Source organism: Homalodisca vitripennis, chromosome X (genome assembly GCF_021130785.1).
Source record: "Homalodisca vitripennis isolate AUS2020 chromosome X, UT_GWSS_2.1, whole genome shotgun sequence".
Lineage (NCBI taxonomy): Eukaryota > Metazoa > Arthropoda > Insecta > Hemiptera > Cicadellidae > Homalodisca > Homalodisca vitripennis.
This window is the reverse complement of record NC_060215.1, coordinates 67,949,729-67,973,232: the sequence shown is the minus strand read 5'-3', so window position 1 is coordinate 67,973,232 and position 23,504 is coordinate 67,949,729. Positions and strand designations below refer to the sequence as shown.

The 23,504-nt window shown below is 32.6% G+C and overlaps 2 protein-coding genes across 8 annotated transcripts in view; both read right to left on the bottom strand.

Annotated features, from left to right (window-relative positions):
* LOC124369128 overlaps positions 1-23,504 on the bottom strand; it is a 338,533-nt gene that overhangs the window by 149,607 nt on the left and 165,422 nt on the right. For all 6 annotated transcript variants that reach the window (XM_046826895.1, XM_046826892.1, XM_046826891.1 and 3 more), the window contains 2 exons: positions 5,961-6,153; positions 1,347-1,498 (listed from right to left, as the gene is read on the bottom strand). In XM_046826895.1, the coding sequence (XP_046682851.1) occupies positions 1,347-1,498; positions 5,961-6,153 (345 nt within the window). The remainder of the gene's footprint in view (positions 1-1,346; positions 1,499-5,960; positions 6,154-23,504) is intronic.
* On the bottom strand, positions 14,650-23,016 carry LOC124369130 (proteoglycan 4-like). 2 transcript variants are annotated; one of them, XM_046826899.1, is made up of 3 exons: positions 22,352-23,016; positions 20,739-22,156; positions 14,650-16,265 (listed from the first exon to the last, which is right to left on the bottom strand). In XM_046826899.1, exons 2-3 carry the CDS (start codon positions 22,121-22,123, stop codon positions 16,190-16,192), a joined length of 1,461 nt encoding a protein of 486 aa, XP_046682855.1. In that variant the 5' UTR covers positions 22,124-22,156; positions 22,352-23,016; the 3' UTR covers positions 14,650-16,189. The 2 variants fall into 2 exon arrangements, with proteins under 2 accessions (XP_046682855.1, XP_046682854.1); XM_046826898.1 differs by having other exon boundaries at positions 14,653-16,265; positions 20,739-23,014.

Sequence of the window (23,504 nt, the reverse complement as noted above, 5' to 3'; positions counted from 1 at the left end):
AGATAACTAAAATTGCTGTTCAAAATTAAAGAAATTCTGTTTATAGTGTATATTACTTTAATAATAATAACTAAATCAGAAACTTTTAATGTAAACTTTCACATTCAAGCATTTTAGCAAAGTAGATTTTGTACTAGAGCCATCAAATTGAAATAGTCACTTTTCTTTCATTCCCGAGACTTAATAAATCCCATGCGTTTGCTTACATGAACATTTTAAGGTACTTATGTTTCTATACAGTTTTCCTTAGAATATATGCAATTACATATTACCTATAACAGTGAATGCTCTGAACTACACTGTAGTAAGTTAGTTCGGGCAGTAGCAGAAAATCTCGAGGATAGTAGAGATCATGTATTCCCTTATCATCGTTACCCTCCCAGCCTTTCTGGAGATGTCGAAATACATGCAATCAAATGGACACCCGCCCACTACGACCGGCCCTAACTAGCCCATCTCGGTGCAGTGGGCAGGTGTCCATTTGATTATGTATATCATGTCATCCTACAAAATTCAGGCCAGGCCGGGTTGGGTTGGTCCAGTCAGTGGGCACCCTTCTTCAGAGACGTGATGTACAAAACTTTGTTAACGATATGTGATACTCATCTGAGAACCACGTATAGACAGAAACAGCTGTTCTATTATCTAAAAGAATGGTTTGGTCATTTAAAGATGGCCGCATTTCAGTGGAGAGTAATCAACTATTGATTTGGCAGGCCATCGAACTTGACTACCACCTTGAACCAAAAGTTCATTCTTCACAGTAGAAGACTTTGCAATGTCAAAGTAAAGCTCACATTTTTTTATCGTGAAACCTATGTTTTGCCAAGGATGTGCTCCAAAAGATCAGAAAGCCAACAAGGGATATTATCTAGATGTCCACAAGATGCAGTGCAAAAAAAGTATGAACTGTGGGCATGTTCACAGCAAAGAAAATAAAATCAATTCAGCACTTTTTAATGAAACACAATATCAAACAGCTTCGACAATTTCCCTGCACTCCTAACATAGCTCTATGTGATTTCTGGCTGTTCTCAAAATTAAAAATTGCACAGAAAGGAAAAAGATTTGAGAATGTAGATAAAATCACACTAAATCCAAAGACGGAATTATCTGTGTTTCCCATTCCAAAAATGAGTTCAAGGAATTTTTCCAAAAGTATGAGGAGTGTTTGACAATGGTAATGAACTACGGAGGGGAGTACTTTGAAGTGGAAAAGGTTGCTGTTGCCATCAAATAACCCATGTTTTTGGTAAAAGTCTAGGTCAAGTACTTTTGTGAACACACCTTGTATAACCAAACTCCTAGAAGGAATGAAAAGAGTAAGCAGGATAATAGGTACTCACTGTTGAATCCTATTCCTGGGCAGGGCAGGTAAGTACTCAGGAGTGCTGGGCATGTTGGTGAGTAGAGAGATGCGGGGGCGGACCTGGGCTGCCATGGTTTCATTCCTTCCAAACTCCACTGGCTGCTGCTGCTGCCGCTCATTCACCACACTCTGTACATCATAAACATTATTAAACAGAGCAGATAATTAATAAGGAATACTTATGCATGTTAGTGAGCAGATATTATTGGTATTTCAACTAAAAATTCAACCTGGATATTAATTGTACAATTAACATTATTTCAATAGGTTTCATTTTTATGATAATGCAGTTTACATCTAATTTATTTAGGTATCTAATAAGCTATGAATTGAAAATTTAATTAGACATGTTCTGAGCTGTTAAATTAAATCATTACTTGTTTCGACTAAAAACCCTTGGTTTATTAAATTAAGAATTGTTGAATATTTACATTGTTTTAAATGAATAAAATTGTGTATTGCATAATAAATTTCTTTATGTCATATGCAAATTTACATTTCATAGCAAGCATCAATCTGAAGCTTAGAAACTGATTATAAATCTGTAATATTTTTATGTTAAAAGGTAAAAATGAACAATTAATAAACATTGAATCATAGTTTAATTGTATAAATAAACTCAAGTGAATGTTGAGGTAAGCTCCAATTCACCTTCCTTTTAGTGGAGCTTAGTGGAGGAATTGGAGCTTCCCTCAATATTCACATGGAATCAACCCTTCCCACCATAGCTAATTTGTGTGTGTAGTCAACTCTAGTGTTGTACACATGGTAAAACATACCCACGTTTGACAACAATGCCAGACATAATTGTATATGTAGAGGAAAGGAAGTGTCACCGAGTGTAACTCTCTCGATCTCTGCAAGACCTTCTGATTCCCATATTTGAGATCACTCTTATTGTGTTCTTCTCCAGAATAAAGCATCTTTGAAAATAGATGTTTACACATCCTCTGAACAACGTTGCCGTATGAAACGTGGATACACAAGGACATAATAGACCATTTTTAGTTTGACAATTCACGAAATTCAACAAGCTAACTCAAGGTTTAGATTTGGGTATATCAACAGATATAGTTCTACACATATATTGTTCAGAGATATGCCTCCGCCGCCTTCCACTGTACTAATTTGGATCAAAAAGTATAGGAAACTGAGTTTTAATACTATCAGTTTGAACCAAGAACTAACTAGTAAATTTACTATTAAATCATTAACACTTAGCTTGTTTATTTGTGTGTTTAGACATATAAAGCAAATAATTTACAAATAATAACTTCTATTTTTTATTTCGATAACAACTGCCCTTTTAACCAAGATTTTACTATGAAAATTCATATCTCGGAAACTTGTAATCTGATTGTTATAAAAGATAGTTACAAGTGTAATATTTTTAGTATGTAATTATAGAACTTTTGAATTACAGAATAGAAGTTATTATTAAATTACCATCTTTAGTTTTGATAAATTGACGATTATGCCCATAGGCAAGGTAGAAGAAAATCTTACTTAAGTAAGCTAAAGATTGTTTTTTTTAATTCAAACCCAATAAGTACACTACATACAAATACAATAAATACACACTTGTTTCTAAAACACCCATCTGTTTTTGAATTTGTATAAACACTATAGTAAAAACTCCCCAAAAATTAAGTGAAACACAAGATAGGTTGTTTTAAGTATTCTTCTCTCAATATTCACCAGATGAAATACCATAATAAAGAGTATTTTATTTTTATTGGATTCCATTATTGAATCTTTGAATCCAGCGAACGTAAAGCACAGTACATCAATGGTTGATGTAAGCCAAACAATAAAAATAAGGCCAGGCTCTCTCTTGTCAAGAGATTATATGCAGACTACAAATATCTGTATAGTAATTTTTTTTATTTTTTTTTATTTAATACTATGTATTTATTTTTTCTCTCCTTCCTGAATTTATTTTGGCCAATTTCACTATTGACCAATTATATATATATATATATATATATATATATATATATATATATATATATATATGATAACTGGCTTGATTATTACTGGTTTGAATTGCGTTGGTTTTGTTAACCCTAGAAGTGGCAATGCTAAACTTCCACAGTGGCAAGCTCTTTTTGGCCACTTTCCAGAGTATTTTTTAAAAATTCACCAAAAATATATTTTTTACTCTAACCTAGTCATGTTGCATACTGAATTCTTCGGAAAGAGTTGAATTTTCATATTATGACAAAATAAAATGATTTCTTGAAACCTGAATTGGACTTATCATGTGAAAAACCAAAAGATTTTGATTGACCAAACTAAAAATTGTAACTTTGACACTTTGTAAAAAATAACAAACACATAGTTACATAAAATCCATTATATACAAAAGGTAGAAACAATAATTACCTACAAATAACAAAGGAAAAAGTTTGAAAACTATAAAAAAATAAATTTAAAAAATTAAAAAATTTTGCAAAATAGCAAAAAAAGTTATTTTGTTGAAACTGGTAAAAAAACCTAAATGCTGTAGAATCTTTGCATAGGTACTATATTTTACTTTGAAGAGAAAGAGTTCTTCTACAGATCTACCAGATCAGTTTATTACACTAAATTATTATTTTTAGTTTTTTGTTTGTGATCAAACTTGAAAATGAAATTTGGTACCAGGAAACAGTGAATAAACAAACTAACACAAGATCGTAAAAACAAGGCCAAATTTATTACAAACCAAAAAGATAGACAATGTTATAATAATAAAGAAAATATATAGCTATATGTACAAGCCAAGAGAAACGAAACAGTCACGTAGGCCTACTCAGCTAGTTTTGCCACAGACCGCGGGAGAAAACTTAGGATTATTTCAGTTAGTACCATTGATTATTTCATCGTGATGTTGATGATACTATATGAAATGTATTTGAAATTTAGTGGTGAACGCAACTGTGCAAACTAGACGTAAAAATAATTATCGGTTGCCTAGCAATAAGCGGCAATGTGAAGCGACTTCTAAGACGTCGCTTGCCACGTCACGGCGGCGTAAATAGAACGTCTCAGACGTCGCTTGCCACTTAAAGGGTTAATCAATGGTTTTCTTATGAAGTGTGCTGGGAACCCGCAAATTAAAAACAGGAACACTAATTTTCCTGTTTTTCTTTATTTGATCGTATTTGCGCGTGTGCGTGTGTGTGTGTGTGTGTCTATATATAATCTCTTAAAGCAGTTTCAAAAGAAAACTACAATTGTTTAATGTACAATATTTCGTTGTATTACAACTTTGTCAAGTACACTTGTAAAACATACACAGAATAAAATAAAATATATATATATATATATATATATATATATATATATATATAAATACAGGATGAGGCAGACATTGTCCATGATGTATACTGGCTGAACCAAGAAACCTACCTTGTGCGTTTTAACAAAACCCCCATATTATGACCTCAAAGAAATTGGAAAAATAATTCTTAACATCCAAAAATATCTTGAAATAGTACTGGGTTGTTTTTACAACTGTTTTTATTTTTAGGACTGCTGTTCAATCAATAAATGGAGAAGAGGTTTTAAGGGTTGTAGAAAAAGTTCCAGGGTAGAACTCTGTTTTGAAAACAACGGATTAAAGTTTCAACACCTGTAAATAAGGTTAGTTGAATAACATAATTGTTTAGACCAAAACAGTTACAACCTAATTAATAGTACGAATAATAATTACTTAAATTACAGCATCTAACAAAGAAAAAGTTATTAAAAAGATAAAGAAAAATTAATTCACTGAGAATCAACGGCAAATACAGGAGTTCAAAACGCTGTAATACAATAAAACGTGAAAATTGGTACTTTTGATGCCACTTCTCAACCGTCCAATACATAGCCAAACTTTATATATAACAATTTTTAATTTTTAAGAGAGTTGTTGATAGGTGTAATGAAAGTCATACCTTGCTGTTTGAATTTTGTAGGTTTTACAGGTTTGAAATATCCTAAATTTGAACAATTAAAAAATTTGGAAATGTGGTGAAAAGTGACAACAGCTGTAACATATTTTTAGAAAGAGTAATTCTTTGGTAACCTTGAATAAAAATTTGGATCCAATTGATAATTGCGTACGTCTAATAAGGTAACAGTAAAAAAAACCGTACAACTTTGATATTTTTACCATTCTGAATATAGGAAGCGAAATAAATTAAAACTTTTTTTAAATGATCAGTGTATAGAGAAGTTTAAAATGAGGTACAGTTCGACTTATGTTTACATTTAAAAATCTTTCAAAGATAAGTGAGACGTATCTTAAAATGCTTTGTAACAACTGAGTGTAAAAACAATTTTCTGTAATTTCAATTTTATTAAGCGTTTCATCAAAAGGTGTTAAGTTATGTTTTATTGAGATGAAAAACTTCTTTCATTAAAATCTTGATAATAATACACAATCACCAGTGTTCTACATAATACACAAGGTATTCATGAGCCACAAAGCATCTATGTCTTTCCCAAATCCCCAATAAATACTCTCAAAAACAATATATATGACTTCCTGCTTCTCACCATCCTCAGATTCAAAAATCTAGATGTAGTGTACAAACTATTGGTATCAGATTGTTGTACTCACAGGGGTTCGAACACTATATGGATTCTCTCTGTAGGGTACTGCCGTGCCATATGGTGACTGTTGTTGGACATACCGCATAGAGTTGTGAGTGGGTGGATAGTTGGCATACGTGGCTGGGGAGGGTGGCGCAGCTGGTTGCCGTTGAGGCTTGTACGGAGACCCTTCTCCGGGCTGTGGGTGGTTGGCGGCCCGGCTGTAAAATAATACAAAATTTTATAAGCTTTTAATAATAAACTAATAACATGAAGGTAGAATTGTGATAAAGTTTGCTAGCGAACTCAACAAATTATTAGCAGTTAGTTTATTACAACCAACTTGCTTTATAACATAAAATTTAATCATAAAGTATTAAAAGTCTTCTCATCAATAACTGGTAGAGTTATCAACAATTTTATTTAAGGAAGTGCATAAATGGCAGAAAATACACTTTTATTTCAAAGACATTACATATGTATTTCATACATTACATACATATTTCATACATTAAATACATATTTCATATACAGAGTGTACAAAAAGTCCGGCACAGGCTTGATCATTTCCGAACGATTATAGATAATGCAAAAAAACTTAGTACATCATTACTGCATCAATTCATATCCAAAGGAGGTTGGGCTAGAAGACGTTCGGCAAAGTATTTAACATTCGCATAGCCCAAGATCTACACTATTTTAAAGGGGTTGTTTAGCAGAGATTAATTACAAAGGAAAAACTCTGTATCAGTTATTACAACAGAAGGTTCTCATTTGTAGGTTGAATTTTGGACTCTACATGATGTAAATGTTACATTACACTTTAAATTATGTGCTTCTAAAGCCATGCTTACATTAAATTTTCTGCTCAACTCCTTGTATACCATCCTCTGTTGGATGTCAATAACTACATTAAAAACTATCTGTAAATCCAGTATTCATTTACTAGGCTTCTACAACTTGAGCCAAGACAAGAATATTAAAGCACTTCGAACAGAACCTACATTGTAAATGTTTTAAACTTTAAATCAGCGTAATGTTTTAAAGAGGGAGGTTTTACAGGTTGAATTTGAGGCATTGTATTCTACTAATTGAGACCTTTAATTTGATGTACTACTCGACCTATACTCCAATTTAAGGTTTCCTCCTTACTCATTGCGGGCAATCCCCCTGACATAACAAAAAGTGGTAGTTACTTAAAATAGTAGATTTATAGGTGAATTAATGATTTATGTACCAAGATTTATTGCTTTACCTATAATCGACCGTGAATTACCAAGCCTAAGCGGGACTTATTTTACACCCTGTATGATGATTATTTTATATTGTATACCAGGTGTCCCACAGAGAGGTTTAAACGTCATTTTTTATTACTTGCCCATTTATACACCAAACATTTTCAAACTCTACACAATTCATTAAATAGCTTTTAAAAATATTCTGTGAAAATTTCAGCTCTCTAGCAAGTGTTGAAACAATATGGTGGCATTTTGAAAAACTATACTTTAAAAACAATAAAAAAACAGCATTTTGGTTTTGTAAAATTATTTATTGTCTTATCCTAGAAAAATAAAGTATACAATCAGAAAATTATAACATAGCCTATTAAAAAACCAACAATTACAGACCACAATTATTCAAACTGTAATCTATCCACAGCGACACACTGATAACAGCGCTTAACAAATGGATTGTAAGTTCTTATAAGGAAATTCTGAGGTATCCGGAGAAATTCCTCTTCAATTGATTGTTTTAATTCCTCATCATTATTGAAGCTATGGGTATAAACTTGTTCCTTTAAGTAATACCATAGAAATAAACCACACACAGTTAAATCTGGGGATCGGGGTGGCCATTCTAAAAAAATCACTTTCACGACCAATCCAACAGCCATGAAGGTTGTCATTTAGTAATTGCTTGACAGGATTTGCAAAATGAGGAGGAGCACAATCTTGTTAGAACATTACTTGATCCATTTCTGGAACTGTAAAATGAGGCAAGACTTGTTCATTTGAAACCTGTTCACACCTAGTCCCAGTCATTGTACTGTCTGAAATGCCGTAAGATAGTACCCCACTAGCTGCCCAAACAGGAATTCCTTTTGATTTGAATAGTCTGTTCAAGAATGTGTGGATTACCGGTGTTGTAATAATTACAATTATGCCTATTTACAGTAACATCACGGTAGAAAGTAAACTCATCTGAAAAAACAGTTTGAGTATGCCAATTAGGATCTAGCGCAAGAAACTCAATGATACAACAAAATTCCACTCTCCTGTCTGGATCACCTTCAAGAAGATTATGGACTAAGTGACTTTTGTAAAATTTAATTTTGTTTTTCTTAATTATTCTCTGTACTGGAGACTTTGGAACACAAGCTCAACCTTCCTTAGTGATTTTGGTTTACCTCGAGAGCAGAGCATTGATGCACATACTAGTACTTCTCTTTCCTTATTTGATCCTCTAAAGTACTTTTTTTAGGACACTTCCAGTTTCTAATAAAAGATTTTTCCACTTAGTTATTGTCTAATTGCTTCTGTAATTTGCCAAAAGCAATAGCCCACACACAAAACTTCACTTTTTGTTCAACATTAAAATCCATTTCTCGAACTTCAATATCAGTAAAACTGTTATAGAGTAGGTTAGGTTATGTTTTTATAGCACAAGCAATATTCTTCAATCAAACAGCTGTTTTCAACAATGAGCGTTATTAAACAGCTGTTCTTTAAAACTGCAATGCAGTAATCAAATCAGGTAATTCAAGAAATAAACTTTTATAGGAAGCAAAATTGTAAAATTTTTAATGTCACCATTTTGTTTCTACAACTGTTAGGGAGCTTAAATTTTCACACAATATTTTTAAACCCTACTTTATTAATTGTGTAGAGTATGAAAATGTCCGGTGAATAAATGGGCAGTTAATATAAAATCAAAAGTTTAAACCTCTTCGTGGGACACTCTGTATATATATGAGGGTGGTCTGAAAATTGACCGACCTAACAAATATACAAGACACTTGTATGATTTTTTAAAATTTTTTGACAGTTTCCTTGTAACTCTACACACTTCTACCAACGATGCTCCCATATCTGTAACCCGTCCGCATAATACTCAGCATTTTTCTCTGCAAAATAATTGTTCATTTTGATGAGGGAACAAAAAGAAGTAGCTTGGGGCGTGTATTTTCGCCATGGCAAACACCGAGGTGTGAGAGTGTTGTCTTGGTGAAACAGGATGCAAATACAAATGTGGCAGTTTTTCCTCAAGTTCTCCCTTCATCTTGTGAATTAATGATGCATAGTATACTTATATTATGGTTTTTCCTTTTTTTTAATAATCAATTAAAATAACTCCATAACTATCCCAAAAAAAACGGTCGCTATCACTTTCCCAGCCAAAAAGACAGTTTTTCCTTTTTTTGAAGTCCACTGCTTGGACTGAATTTTTTTTGTGTGGATAACGGTGTATCCAAGTTTGATCTACTGTAATTAATAGGTTCTAAAATTCAGATTTGTTTCATCTTAACTGCGCCAAAAGAGCGTTGGAAATGTTCATTCCTCAAACACGTTTTTGGGCCAACGTAAGCAAACACAGAACCCAATGCGCGGACAGCTTTCTCATGAATAAATGTTGATTTAATATGTTAATAACACGTTCTTTTGACATGTTCATAACCTCTGCTATCTCTCTCACTTTAATTCGGCGGTCCACTAGCAGCATTTGGAGAACTTAGGCGAAATGTTTTCGTCGGTAGGTGGAGGTTTTGGACGTCCCAAACATTCATCATCTTCCAAGCTCTTCAGGCCATGTTTAAATCCAGTAGCCCAAAATTTCACTGTGGTAAATGATGGTGCAGTCCCCACATACACAGAATCCAACTCATTTATTTGTTAGCTGTTTGTTACTCCCATATTGTACATGCATATTTTTAAAGTGGTCGTGGTAGCTTATGCGTTGACAGATTCCACTGGAAAAAGTACCAATGGAATTGTACAAATTGCAAAATAGATAGTATAGTATACCTATGTTTATAGAACCTTTTTGTTTTTTAGGAATCAGCCACAGAAATTAGTGACACCCTTTTGTGACTCTGTACATAGGAAATACTATATACATAGGCATTTCCAGAGGGGCTTTTGGGGGTAGGAACCCCCCATTGATAAAAATATTTTAGGTAAATTTTAACTTGTGTTAAACTGAAATTATACTTGTCGAACCATGCTCATAGTTCAGTTTCACATTTATTTCTTTTGATATTTTTTCTATAAAAAATGACAAGACAGTAAAACACAAAACTTTCACCTAGCATTTTTACCGAATGAAGAGCCAATACACAACCAGTAGGGATTGGGAAATACAATGAAAGACAGCCCTTTTCACATACTTCCGATGCTTCGAGCAAGAGAGACGGTGAGTAATAGACAATAGACAATAGACAATATACTTTAATGACATATTCTTTGAGAACAGTACATTGAGTCAGTGGTCATTAGATTCATAAAAATAAACATGTTTAATTGTCACAAAATTCCTTTTCTGTATAGTAGGGGTTGTCTTGTAGCCATAGATTTAGCTTTCTCTTGAGTGTCTTGATTGGTTCTTGTTTGAGATGGTCTGGTAGGCGGTTGAAATATGCTGCTCCCTTGTATGAGGGTTTCCTTCCAAACAGGCTGAGATGGTGAGTTGGTAGTGCGAAGTCTGCAGCATGACGAGTATTGTGCTGGTGCATGTCTCTATGCCTGAGTTGTGCTGTATTAACAGCATGTAGAATCACTTCTTGAATGTGAAGTGATACTACTGTGAGGATCTTTAGCTCTTTAAAAGCGTCTCGACAGCTTTCTCGTGGGGCGATATTTGCAAGGCATCTGATTGCTCTTTTTTGTTGTACCAGAATCCTCTCTAGATTGGTATTACTTGTACCTCCCCAGGTTGCAATACCATACCTCATATGTGATTCAAATAAGGCAAAGTATACTGTTTTTGCTGCTTCCAAGCCACTTATTTGTTTTAGTCTCCTAATGACATAAGTGCATGATGAGAGCTTTTTGCAGAGGCCGTCTATGTGCGCTGTCTAGGACAGGGAAGAATCTATTGTTATTCCAAGGTACTTTGTGCTGTTTTTTGAGTAATGGTAATAAACGCTTACTGATCATCACTTTGAACGGCTAATTTGTAATAACATCATTCTGATCTCTATTTTGTTGATGGTAGTTGTGTGTTAGTGACTTTTGATAATGATAAAAGCTGACAGTGTTAGTAGTAACAAAAAATAAAAATACCAACACGTTTTGTTACCAATTATACTATTTTAAAATCTCATGTCATTCACTGTTACTTTTACACTTCTCGCTAAGTATCAACCAAAATTACCAAACTACGGAAGACAATTTCACCAAAAATCAAAGAGTAAGTCATATTTAAAATTAGATATTTTTTATTTATATCTTTTAAAACGTGTTTTCATGTAACTTCATGAAACTTATTGACTATCAGACATACCAATAATATCCAAATTGGGTCCTAAATAATAATTAACTTGAAGCAGTTTTTATTTCAAGAGACTGAGTTAAATTATTTATGACCAAAGTAGAGAATTGCATTTTGATATATATGTTTAGATTTTAGTTTCTTTTGTTCTAAAGAGGGGAATGTTGAGACAGGCCGAAAAGTATACTCTACAATTTTCTCGTGCCCCGAGACCCTAGACTATCCGGAAGACCATGCGCAACAAAAATTATTTTGAAATTTAAAAGAAAAGAAAACTACTCCATATCTCAGCCTTGACTCAAATATTCCATTTAAAAAAAACTCTGACAGTCCACAGTCAAAAGCTTTATTTACTTCAAAGAAAAGAGTCAAATTGTGCTCATTTTGACTTAACATAAGCCACAGCTTTTTAAAGAAATAAAGGCACAGCAGGAATTGTAAAGAGATTATGATAACCCAAATTGGGATCGATATATTATATAAAGAAAGAAGTACAGTGGTTGGATTTTACTCTTGTAATAAGTTTTATGTTCAAACTTCTTTAATTTATAATAATTCTTCAATTCTTGTGGCCCATTCATCTATAAAAATATAAGCATCTTGAAATTCTTGTCTGTTATTTCTAATTTTATGATTTCACAATGCTTCACATAACGCTTATATCAAATATTTCACAACGCTTTTTATAGAATGATTTTGTTTTGTGAATTAAAAGGAACGCTTTATTAAAAAGCGTTTCAACGTCTGTGTTATTGAAAACAGTATTCCAGTATTTTAGTTATAACATTTTTCAAAAGTTTTATTTGGCTTTCTTTGTAAATATGTTACTTTATTTTTTTAGGTTCAGCATACTTCCTACTGAGAAACTACTAAATAGAGGCATTCGTAGTCAGACAGGCGAGATAGGAGAGTTAATGAATTTGTTATGTGAAAGATTATCAATACCATGCCTCGGCTGTACTTCCAAAATCCTGACCTAACAATTAAAATGATTTTAATCTATTTGAGAAGTTCTATAAACAGCAACTGGAAGTAATCTTAAATTAAAGTACATAACTTACTTTTCCCAAGTTTTCTGGGTGAAATAAATTTTGACATGAAAAGCACAAAATCTGATAGTTGCGACCTCTGTTGTGAATGTACATGTTGAAACTTGAGAAAAATCGTAATGATGAATGCCGCCAGAATAAAAACCAAATTCTCCTTAGATCTTGTTCCTACCTCACAAAATAATTTAATGTATTAGTAGAAGTAATGCACATTTTCCTGTCCAAGGCCACTCTTTCCGACGGTGCGACAAATACTTCGGGGTAATTCGAAACAACTTAAAAAACCTGAAACAGTTGCAATACTGAAGGAATATTTAGAATGGATCAATTCCCAGGGAATATTAAGAAAGGATCCTTTCAAGCAGAGAAACCCCAACCCCCTTCAAACTAATCCATCACTTCAGTATAGTACTTGATTGGGGAAATGCCGAATTCCTTTTTTTGAAAAAAAAAAAATTATATCAATATGTGGCAATGTTGCTTATTAAAGTACAAGCCATGTGGAATGCTCTTATTATCTAGTTCATATACAATGGCATGGCAACAATTCAAATATACTACAAATATAATATATAATTCAATACAATTATACCATACCTGATGAGTTGACCCTTCGACCAGCACATAAAGTGTCTTTACAGCAAGCCAAAGTCAAAGAGAGTCGTGATTATTATGAGAACTTTAATGATAACTAAAATGGAGAAGACTGATTAAGCACACAGAAACCTTATTTATTGGTGTTTGTAAATAAATATGCGTTACGTAAAGCCACATTTATTAAAATAAATAATTTGTGAACATTTCTGCATTTGTAAGTAATAATAAGATATATTGTTAAGCTAACAAACAAAAAGAATGTGCAATTTTTACTCTTACAAAATGCAGTGATCATAGGCCTCTCTTCCTTACAACAGGTATGTATAAACAAACATATAACATTCTCTGGAAGAAAGACCTATGTAACCACTTGGTAATCTTGGCATAAAAATATTAAAACTTCATGTTAATATAAACACAAATACTTTTTTGATTCAGAATACACTGAATTTGGCTTTGGCAGCTCTTTTCTCAAAACATACGTTTGGCTTACTGGCCTATATTCCAGCTACCACCTCAATTGATAAATAAGGTTTTTAGTGTGCACAGTTGACACTTCCTTGATACTTAGTTATATTACTTTTGAAATTGTTACTTGTTGAAAATGATCTTACAGGTTCCACAATGAGGTTTTTTGCAAAGGTTTAAAACCAAAGCGCTGTAATTCCTTATTTACCTTTTTCATAAGATCAGTACAGATCAACACCTGTATAATATTAGTTAGCTTTTTAAATACAACTCTTGAAGATTTGGAAAATAAGTTATTAATTTCTTGAGAATTTTGAAGTAGGTTAAATACTGTCCTCATGATTGAGTTATTTTGTGAAGGCCAGGATAATATTTGGTTATGAATTTCAGATCCTTTTGAGGAAAAGAATTATTGTTTTTGATTGTTGGTTTATTCAAATTGTTTTTGATAACTTTATCAGGATATCACAATTTTTTAAATCCACAAGTTAATTTATTGATTTAATCGATAAAATCGTTCTTATTGTTACAAAGATTTTTCCCACGAATAGAAACTCTTCAGAATACTTTTTTCACTAAATGGGGTGACAACGGTTATAATTCAAATACTGCAGACTATTCGTTTCTTTTACATGCATATTAGTTTTTAACAAACCTGCCTGTACAAAAACATCTACGTCCAAGAAACTAAGAATTTCGTGAGAAATTTTACAAGTAAATTTGTGTGCTATAAAGGTGTTCAATACAGATAGAAATTCTTGAAGGAGTTCTTCACCATGATTCCATAAAAGAATACATCATCTATAAAACAAAACCAAACTAAAAGATGGCTCTGTGAATTTAGACATTTTTCTTTCAATAAATCTATTAATAAATTAGCAAAAGAAGGAGCCCTCCTTGTCCCCATGACTGTACCTTTTACTTGTAGACAGATTTTATTTAGGAATCTAAAACAGCTCATTGTTAAAATAAAATTTATAATTTTTAGTAATAAATTTGTAGAAGGTTTAGTAAATTTATTAATTAAGTTTTACATAGAATTATATTTAATTTAGCGATTTAAAATGTACTGTTTTTTTATATAATTGTAATCCCATGAATAGTAGACTACTTTCAAAAAGAGTTAAATTATGTATCGGATAATTAAAAATTGTTTTTTTGTCTAATGTTGTACATATGTTTATAAAACTTTTCAAATGCTAAGGGGTCTCTGTACACTGCTATCAAATTTTCATATATATAAAGACAAGATCATAGTCTAAAATTTTAGTTAGTTTGAATTAAGGTCAGCAACTGTAGGGATTTATCTGTACTGTTTGAGGATCCCCATATTAATATTCCATATTTTAAAACATATTAGATGTAGATAAACAAACAGTTTTGTGACTTTGAAGAGAAACTGTATTAACCAAAATCCTCATTGCAAATCTAAATGTATTTAACTTTAGTGACAAATATTGGCTGTGTACTTTAAAATTTAAAATTTGATCAATCAATATTCCTACAAATATATTAAAAGAGAAGTTATATTTATTACTGTCTAATTGTATATTTAGATTTTGTCTAGCTTGAAACTGTATAGTATTTGTTTTAGAATTAATTAGTAAAAGTCCATTTGTTTCAAACAATTTTCAAATCAAGCATACTGCTGATTCTGATTTTTATAATTCAGTATTCATTTTAATAATTAGGACACTTGAACTATCAGCAAAAAGTGTGATATTAAGGGAAAGGTCATCAGAGAGATTATTTATATAGATTAAGAATAAAATAGGTCCCAAGACTGACCTTTGTGGGACTACAAAACAAACATTAGATCATGTACACTTAAGCTATTTGACCTTTTTAAATGATAGTTCTAATTACTTTTATTCAAATACTACTGCAAGATATTAAGTGCATTTTGCCTCATGCCAATGCTACAAATATTACTAACAAATGTCTGTGATTAACACGATCAAAAGCCTTAGAAATGTTGCAAAAAACACCAGATGTAACTGTAACCCATCCAAGGCCCCAGACACACCATTCACAAATGATTTGAGGGATGATGTTTCAGTTTCTATTCTTCCTAAATCCAAATTACTCATTATTAATAAGATTATTTGCCTCTAAAAAAATCATTCTGTCAGTTATGGAGAGCTCCCTTAATTATTTGTTAAACATTACTTAAAAAGGAAATTGGATGATTATTAGAGATCCTTTTTTACAAAAATAGAGATAGCTTTTGACAATTTTAGGAGTGTAGAGAAAGTTTCACACTGCAGTGCTTGGTTAAAGATATGGGACAATACTGAGCTTATTATACTATACGATAATTTCAAGAAATGTATAGCTATTTCATCCCAATCACCAGATTTACCAATTTTTCTTGTGTTCAGCTGGAATTCTTATCCCTTTCCTATCCACACCCTTTTTTGGAGTTTTTGTTGAATTACTATATTTCCTAAGGAAAAAAACTCATCTATAGTTAAAATAAAAATTCTCAGAAAACGCATAATTTTATATTTTCATGATTAAAAATAGAGATTACAAATATAAAAATATCAAATATAGATTACAAGTATAGGTTATAAATATAGAATACTTAAACTGATTACAGTAAATATACTGAATACACAATACTGAACTTAACAATTATGTTAGACTTATATATTTATTTCATTAGACTAATATAAAAGGGAGGAAATTCTCTGCCATCATGATCAACACGATGAATTGGATCAGAATACCTGAAAAAAATAAAAACATTTATAAATTAATATTGTTTTATATTTTTTAATCATAGTTTTTCATAATAAACATTAGAAATGGACACAATGTCAAGTGCGTTATTGAACATATCACAAGGAGAACAAAGATCCATAGCAAATAAATCTTTTTCATTTAGTCAAAGTCATTTATAATTTTTCAGTATTGCTCACATTATGCTAATTTGGATATCACAGATGAATACTTTTAGACTGCAATATTTTACAATTTTTATGGTTAGGAAATTATCATCAAAGAGGCATGGATATGAAAGCTGGAGACACTTGGTTGTATCCCTGTCCAAATTTGGTGCAAGTCTGTACACAAGGAGTGTGCAGTAACTTAGGCAATGCAGTTTCAGATAATGTAGACCAGGGTATGTAATAGCAATTAAATGATTATTAACATACTAATAAAATAAAATTTTCCTAAAGTACGAAACTTATCATCACATAAATTAATATTATTAACAATAATAAATGCAGCACAATGTGGTTGTAGGGAGAACATTTCTAACAAAGTTCTCTAACAATGGCTGAAGATGATTAATTTAAAATATGATTTGTAGTGAAGATGTTCTCTATGGGGCTGTAATCCCTAACACAAAATAAACTTCAAACTACAATAGAACATTAAAACGTTTGTTCTCATGCATGTATTTGGATATTACTTATCAGAGAGGTTTGTGAAAATGTTTAGTGAATTACTTTACTTTGTTCATCAGTATATTTTACCACTAGCTTTCATTTATTACTAACATACTTGTATTAAATAGTAATTATTATATATAGAGCTATTTTAAAATAAAACTAATAAGTACCTATTCAATGTAACAAAAGCAAGTACCGAATACATATAAAACACTATTTAAAAAAAAAACCACACAATCAGTGAAAGAAAATAATATATGTAGGTACTTATGATTTGAAAATTAATAACTTGTTATGAAGTAAAAGTTAAATACTCAAAGTAATTACTAGTAAATAAAATAAAATATTTGCTCAAAACACTGCAAAAATTAGGTGATACAAAAAGTAAATATGTCAGTAAGCCAAAACTTGTGGATTTACGAGTCAACTCTAGGCTATGCTTAAGCTTTTTACTTCAACTACGTAGAGCAATGAATAGGAAAGTTTCACCTTACTGGAAAGACAATTTAAAAGAGAACGTCCAGAAATAATAAGAATAGGGTACAGCGAGAAATACAATAGTGATAATTTTATGAGTGTAATTTTTGTATTAATTATAGAAATTGGATGTGTAATGAATAATAATGTAGTTTTAATAAATAAATCGTATAAGGAATGGCTTATGAATGAATACAATGACAGGTCACTGACTACAGCACACGAGTCAACTCATCAGTGTTATGGTAAGCTGCTGTAAAAAAAACTTGTATGAGTAGACCTGCCTTACATAACAACAAGAAGTATTTTCGCTTAAATATGCTTTCTCAGAATTCATATACCGCATGTCCTAAATATGTTAGCTCGCTTCAACTTCCAATTACTGTATTGTTCATTGTGAAGTATTGAAGCTATTGTGAAAGAGCAAATGTAAATAATCATTAATAAACACTGCTCATTATGAATGATTGTTGTTGTTTGAAAAGTAGCAATTGTGGCAGAATTCGTTTTGTTTATTTATTTCAGCTAAGGTAGTAAGCAAAGATATTTGAAAATGTTAATTAAAAGTTCAGATGGTTGAGATGGAGGTAAAGTATAGGAAATTTACGTTGTATATAGTATATTGAAAATTTTGATAAGTTATCAAAGGCTATTTCTAAGTACATGGGAGTAGTTAACATTTATTGCTATTAATGAAAGTTAACGTACTGTTAGGAATTTCACATTATTATTTGGATATTTATGTATTTAGAAGTTATTAACAATAATATCCTAAAAGCAGCGGCGAAGCAAAGGGGGGGCCGCACCCGGTGTCACCTTTTTTGGGGTGACGCCCACCTGGTCTCTCAACTTTAATAACAATGTACAAAGAAACAAACAAAAATCGCTAGCACAAAAATTTCTTTTTCGGGGGATTCCTCCATTAGCACTAGCTCAGCTCTATTTATAATTCAGAGATTCACGCAAAAGAGCCTGACACTGTCATGGGGGATTCCCCGTCCCAAACTCGTGATATTTGACATTTCAGTTGCAACATTTCTCATTTGTTTTGTGAAGTGTGTTGTGTTTGATTGGCGTGAATTGTTAAACATGTATTATTCTATAGTGATAGATAATAAAATTTTAAAAGACCTCATGCCTGCTGTGTGCAATTACACTCTTTTATGTTATCTTTTCTTCTGGTATAATGTTCTTCGGGAAATAAATGCTGCACAGATTGCATTGCAAAGTAAAGGCTTGACTGTTGACGAAACTGCTACAAAAATAGAGGCACTTCGTTTTTATATTGAAGAAAAACGGAATCACATTGTGGAAGAGGCAATAGACAATGTAACAAAGAAATCAGAAGACTACGATATTCCAACAGAAAAACGACTACAGCGTAAAAAACGGAAGGTTGGTGAGATGGCCAGTGATGCAAGACTCACACAGAAAGAGGAACTTCAAAAAGATATATTGGAATGTCTTGACCGATTCAGAGTTAAACTCTAAACAAGATCGAAGTCTCTTAGAGATGTAGCTTCATTGTTCGAGATCGTACAAACTAATGCTTTCCTTTGGCGAATACTAATGAACTGAAATTAGTTACATCTAAATTTACTGATTTTTATGATGAGGTCTCAGAAACCGAATTACTTTGGAGATACCAAGACTGTGAAGACACATAAAAGCCACTAATGTTACGGTTACTGATTGGGTGTCTCTAGATTTTTTAAAGTTTATTGTAGAATGGGATTTTACAGAGTCTCTTCCAAATCTTATGATTGCACTGAAATTGTTCATGACGGTTTGTGTGTCCGTGAGGAGTTTCAGTAAATTAATATTAATAAAACACTATTTATCGAACACGAGGCAATACAAAATATTAATTTTGATGAAGTTATTGCTGAGTTTGCAGCTGTCAAAGCTAGAAAGGAGAAACTTTAATTGTATAACAATTCTTTTTCTGTCAGTTATTATTGTTTTGCTATTTCTTAAATATTATAAATAATAAATGATCCATGACCTTTATTATATAAAATTTATTGCTTTTTACTTTTGATGGGGTGACACAATCAACGCACCGGGTGCCATCCAAGGTAGCTACGCCACTGCCTAACACGAATCTGGTGTTATGAGCGTTTTAAAGAAATAATGAATTTGAGAATAGAGTAATTGATTATAAAGAAGTTTTGGTGGTGTTTGAGAAACTTTATGGAAGTTTTGGGTTTATGATTGAAAAATGTATTAAGTTTGGTAGAGTATGTTTACTGCTTAAGTGTGAGCTGGCCAAGTTGTGAATTTAACTTGTGTTTTGCAAAAATATAATGATTTAAACTATAATCATATGAATTTAATTTCATTATTAACAATGGATAGGTTAGAATAGATATAGAGATAGAGAGATTAAGTTAAGTGAAATATTCGAACATGGCATTAGATATTTTGGTTTTAGTCTCTAAATATGTATGTAGCATAATTTATTGTGACGGGCTAAACCTACATGAACCAGTGTTTTATATATACATTGTCCAAACAACAGACTCTTAAATTAATACAACTGACAACTTCTCATCGCCATAATGCTTGGTCAAGTATTTGACAAATCCACTGAAAGCACAAGCACAGCATCATTCAGCAATAGCAGCCTATCTTTATTTAAGTCTATTACAATTGTGAAAAAGACTGAAATTTAGATCTTCTTTCGAATCAAAAGCAGGCAAAAAGGATGTTTGTTTAATTGCTTATAAAATTGGTTTACAAAGTTCTTATATATTTGTGGCATGTTTTTTTCATATGTAAGCTAAAATCATTGTATTATCATGAATTAATATTTATTTAAAATATTATTAATAAGTACTTATAATATTGTAAATTGTTATAACAACATGTAATATTAAGAGAGGTTAGTTTATTTATGCTTGTTTTGTAAGATTGACTTGTTCGGCTAACAAGTAGTTCTATAACATAAAAATAGTGAGTATACAGAAGAGGGTGAAGATGTAACTTAAATATAACAGCACTGTCTAGCCAAGCAATGTCTCCGTCTTTTCGTGTTTCCAAGCATTAAGTAGGTTATGGGTATTGTATGTACTAAGCACTACTTAGACACATGTTTATGATTTTCCTCAAACAGATAATAGCTGCAACTCAAAGTAAAAATGTCTATACATGGGATATCAACATTAATTTATTAAATTCTCTGATGGTTAGATAACCGCTGAATATTTCTTTTAAGACTAATTGGATTACTTGAGCAACACTCTGCTTCATTCATGCTGTTATATGTATTTAAAACATGTTTAAGATAATTATACTATACAGTAAATATCAAATGTACATATTTACCTCATTCCGCAATACATGCAAGGTAACTGCCATGGTACAAAGGCATGTGGAACAAGACCAATTGGTTCCAACTCTTGAGATGTACGCCACTGTGGCTCATGTGTTGTTTGTTGCTCATGTCTAAATGCATTATGCAATGCATATTCATACATAAATTGTTGTTCTTCGGCAGTAGGTGTAATCTGTCCAAGTCCTTGTTGAATAGGCCACTGTCTCTCAGTTAATGTTTGTTGTGCATGATCATGCATAAGTTCTTCTCCTACTGCTGCTGTTGGATACTCAATATCAGGTAGTGTAATCTGTCCAAGGTCTAGTGGCATAGGCAGCTGCTCTTCAGCAGGTATAGGTGGGGTCTCATACTCGAGTTGATTGTGCCCTTCATATTCGAGTTCATTGTGCCCTTCATTATCAGATTCATTGCGCCCTTCATATTCATACATCAACTGTTCTTCTTCGTTTGCTACAGGTTGCTCAACAGTATATAGTGTAATTTGTTGTGATTTGGGAAATTGTGAGTCAGATGTGTGTGGTGGAGTCCATATTGAGTCTGGTTTTATCATCTTTTCTGATACAAGTGGAGTATGTGGTACATTGGCTATATTCCTTCGTGGTTCAGCTATTGCAGGTCCTGTAGGCCTAACTGGCACAGGGCGTATCGGTAAATGTGATTTTGGCCGTACTTGTTTAAATGCAGAAGGTTGTTCAGCTGCAGAAAGTTGTTCAGCTACAGATGCTATACTCAATTCATTTGCCGGAGGAGCAAACTGTATAGGTTCTTGTGAAGAGGAATGTAAAGGATAACATGTTATGAGCTGTTGTGGTGCCGGTGATGCAGGTCGTGGAGGTCTTTGTATGGTTGGTCTAGCATGCCGTACAGAACTACGTCGTCCACGAGTTAATATATCACGGTGCACTTGTATATATGGATACTCAATATCAGGTAGTGTAATCTGTCTAAGGTCAAGTGGCATAAGCAGCTGCTCTTCAGCAGGTATAGGTGGGGCAAGTGGAGTATGTGGTACATTGGCTATATTCATTCGTGGTTCAGCTATGGCAGGTCCTGTAGGCCTAGCTGGCACAGGCCGTATCGGTAATTGTGATTTTGGCCGTACTTGTTTAAATGCAGAAGGTTGTTCAGCTACAGATGCTACACTCAATTCATTTGCCGGAGGAGCAAACTGTACAGGTTCTTGTGAAGAGGAATGTAAAGGATCACATGTTATGAGCTGTTGTGGTGCTGGTGATGCAGGTCGTGGAGGTCTTTGTATGGTTGGTCTAGCATGCCGTACAGAACTACGTCGTGCACGAGTTAATATATCACGGTGCACTCGTATATATGGATACTCAATATCGGGTAGTGTAATCTGTTCAAGGTCAAGTGGCATTAGCAGCTGCTCTTCAGCAGGTATAGGTGGGGTCTCATACCCGAGTTGATTGTACCCTTCATTATCGGATTCATTGCGCCCTTCATATTCATACATCAACTGTTCTTCTTCGTTTGCTATAGGTTGCTCAACAGCATATAGTGTAATTTGTTGTGATTTGGGAAATTGTGAGTCAGATGTGTGTGGTGGAGTCCATATTGAGTCTGGTTTTATTATCTTTTCTGATACAAGTGGAGTATGTGGTACATTGGCTATATTCCTTTGTGGTTCAGCTATTGCAGGTCCTGTAGGCCTAACTGGCACAGGGCATATCGGTAAATGTGATTTTGGCCGTACTTGTTTAAATGCAGAAGGTTGTACAGCTACAGAAGGTTGTTCAACTGCAGAAGGTTGTTCAGCTGCAGAAGGTTGTTCAGCTGCAGAAGGTTGTTCAGCTACAGATGCTACACTCAATTCATTTGCCGGAGAAGCAAACTGTTCAGGTTCTTGTGAAGAGGAATGTAAAGTATCACATGTTATGAGCTGTTGTGGTGCCGGTGATGCAGGTCGTGGAGGTCTTTCTATGGTTGGTCTAGCATGCCGTACAGAACTACGTCGTCCACGAGTTAATATATCACGGAGCACTGGGATATATGGAGGATGCAGCAATGGCCTAGCAGACGGGAGCTGTGTAGCCCTTTTAAGCCACTTTGAATACAATTCGCCCAAACTGTAAATAAAAATATTAAATAGACAACTAGCATCATTATCTTAAAAAATAAAACAAATATATTTATACTTATTTAGAGGGAAGATTAGTAGCTTAGTGTAATAAGAAAAAATTTTTTGTTAAAAAAATATCATTCAATTCCAATAATAAAACAACACATGTGAAGCAAACATCTTTAGTAGTAAACAAGCTTACAGTTTTATTTGACGTCATAGATGAGATAAATAAAGAATATTTTATTCCTCTTATAAATTGTTGTACATAAAAAATAATCTAAAATGTTTTTAATTTATCAATATGTTTTGTATTGTGCCACGTCGAAGAGTCTACAATGTATCATCAATGAACTATCGTTTATTTTAGATTCTATCCTTTCTCTATATCAGTCAGTTCTATTGCTAACTACATGATTCATTTATTGATTACCTTGAAGTATAATTTTAGTTTGGTTTTATTTATATTATTTGTTAAAAACATTATAAAGGCTATGAAAAAACAAAAGCTAAAGACACAACTTGGTAGGTGGATAAAAACCTCTTGATATATCAAAGAGGTGACAGAAAGGAATGATTGCTGAGCAAAATGCCCGAAGAACAGAATTTTATAAAAAGGAGGTGTGGAAAATGCTGCTGTTTTCTTTGTTCATGAGTATAGGTTTTGTAATATACTTTG

Excerpts from the sequence above, each read along its gene's own strand:
- LOC124369130 (XM_046826898.1), bottom strand. The coding sequence starts at position 22,219 with ATGTATGAATATGAAGGGCGCAATGAATCCGATAATGAAGGGTACAAT. Across the intron at positions 16,266-20,738 it reads TGCATGTATTGCGGAATGAG|GTATTCTGATCCAATTCATC; the intron begins GTAAATATGTAC and ends TATTTTTTTCAG.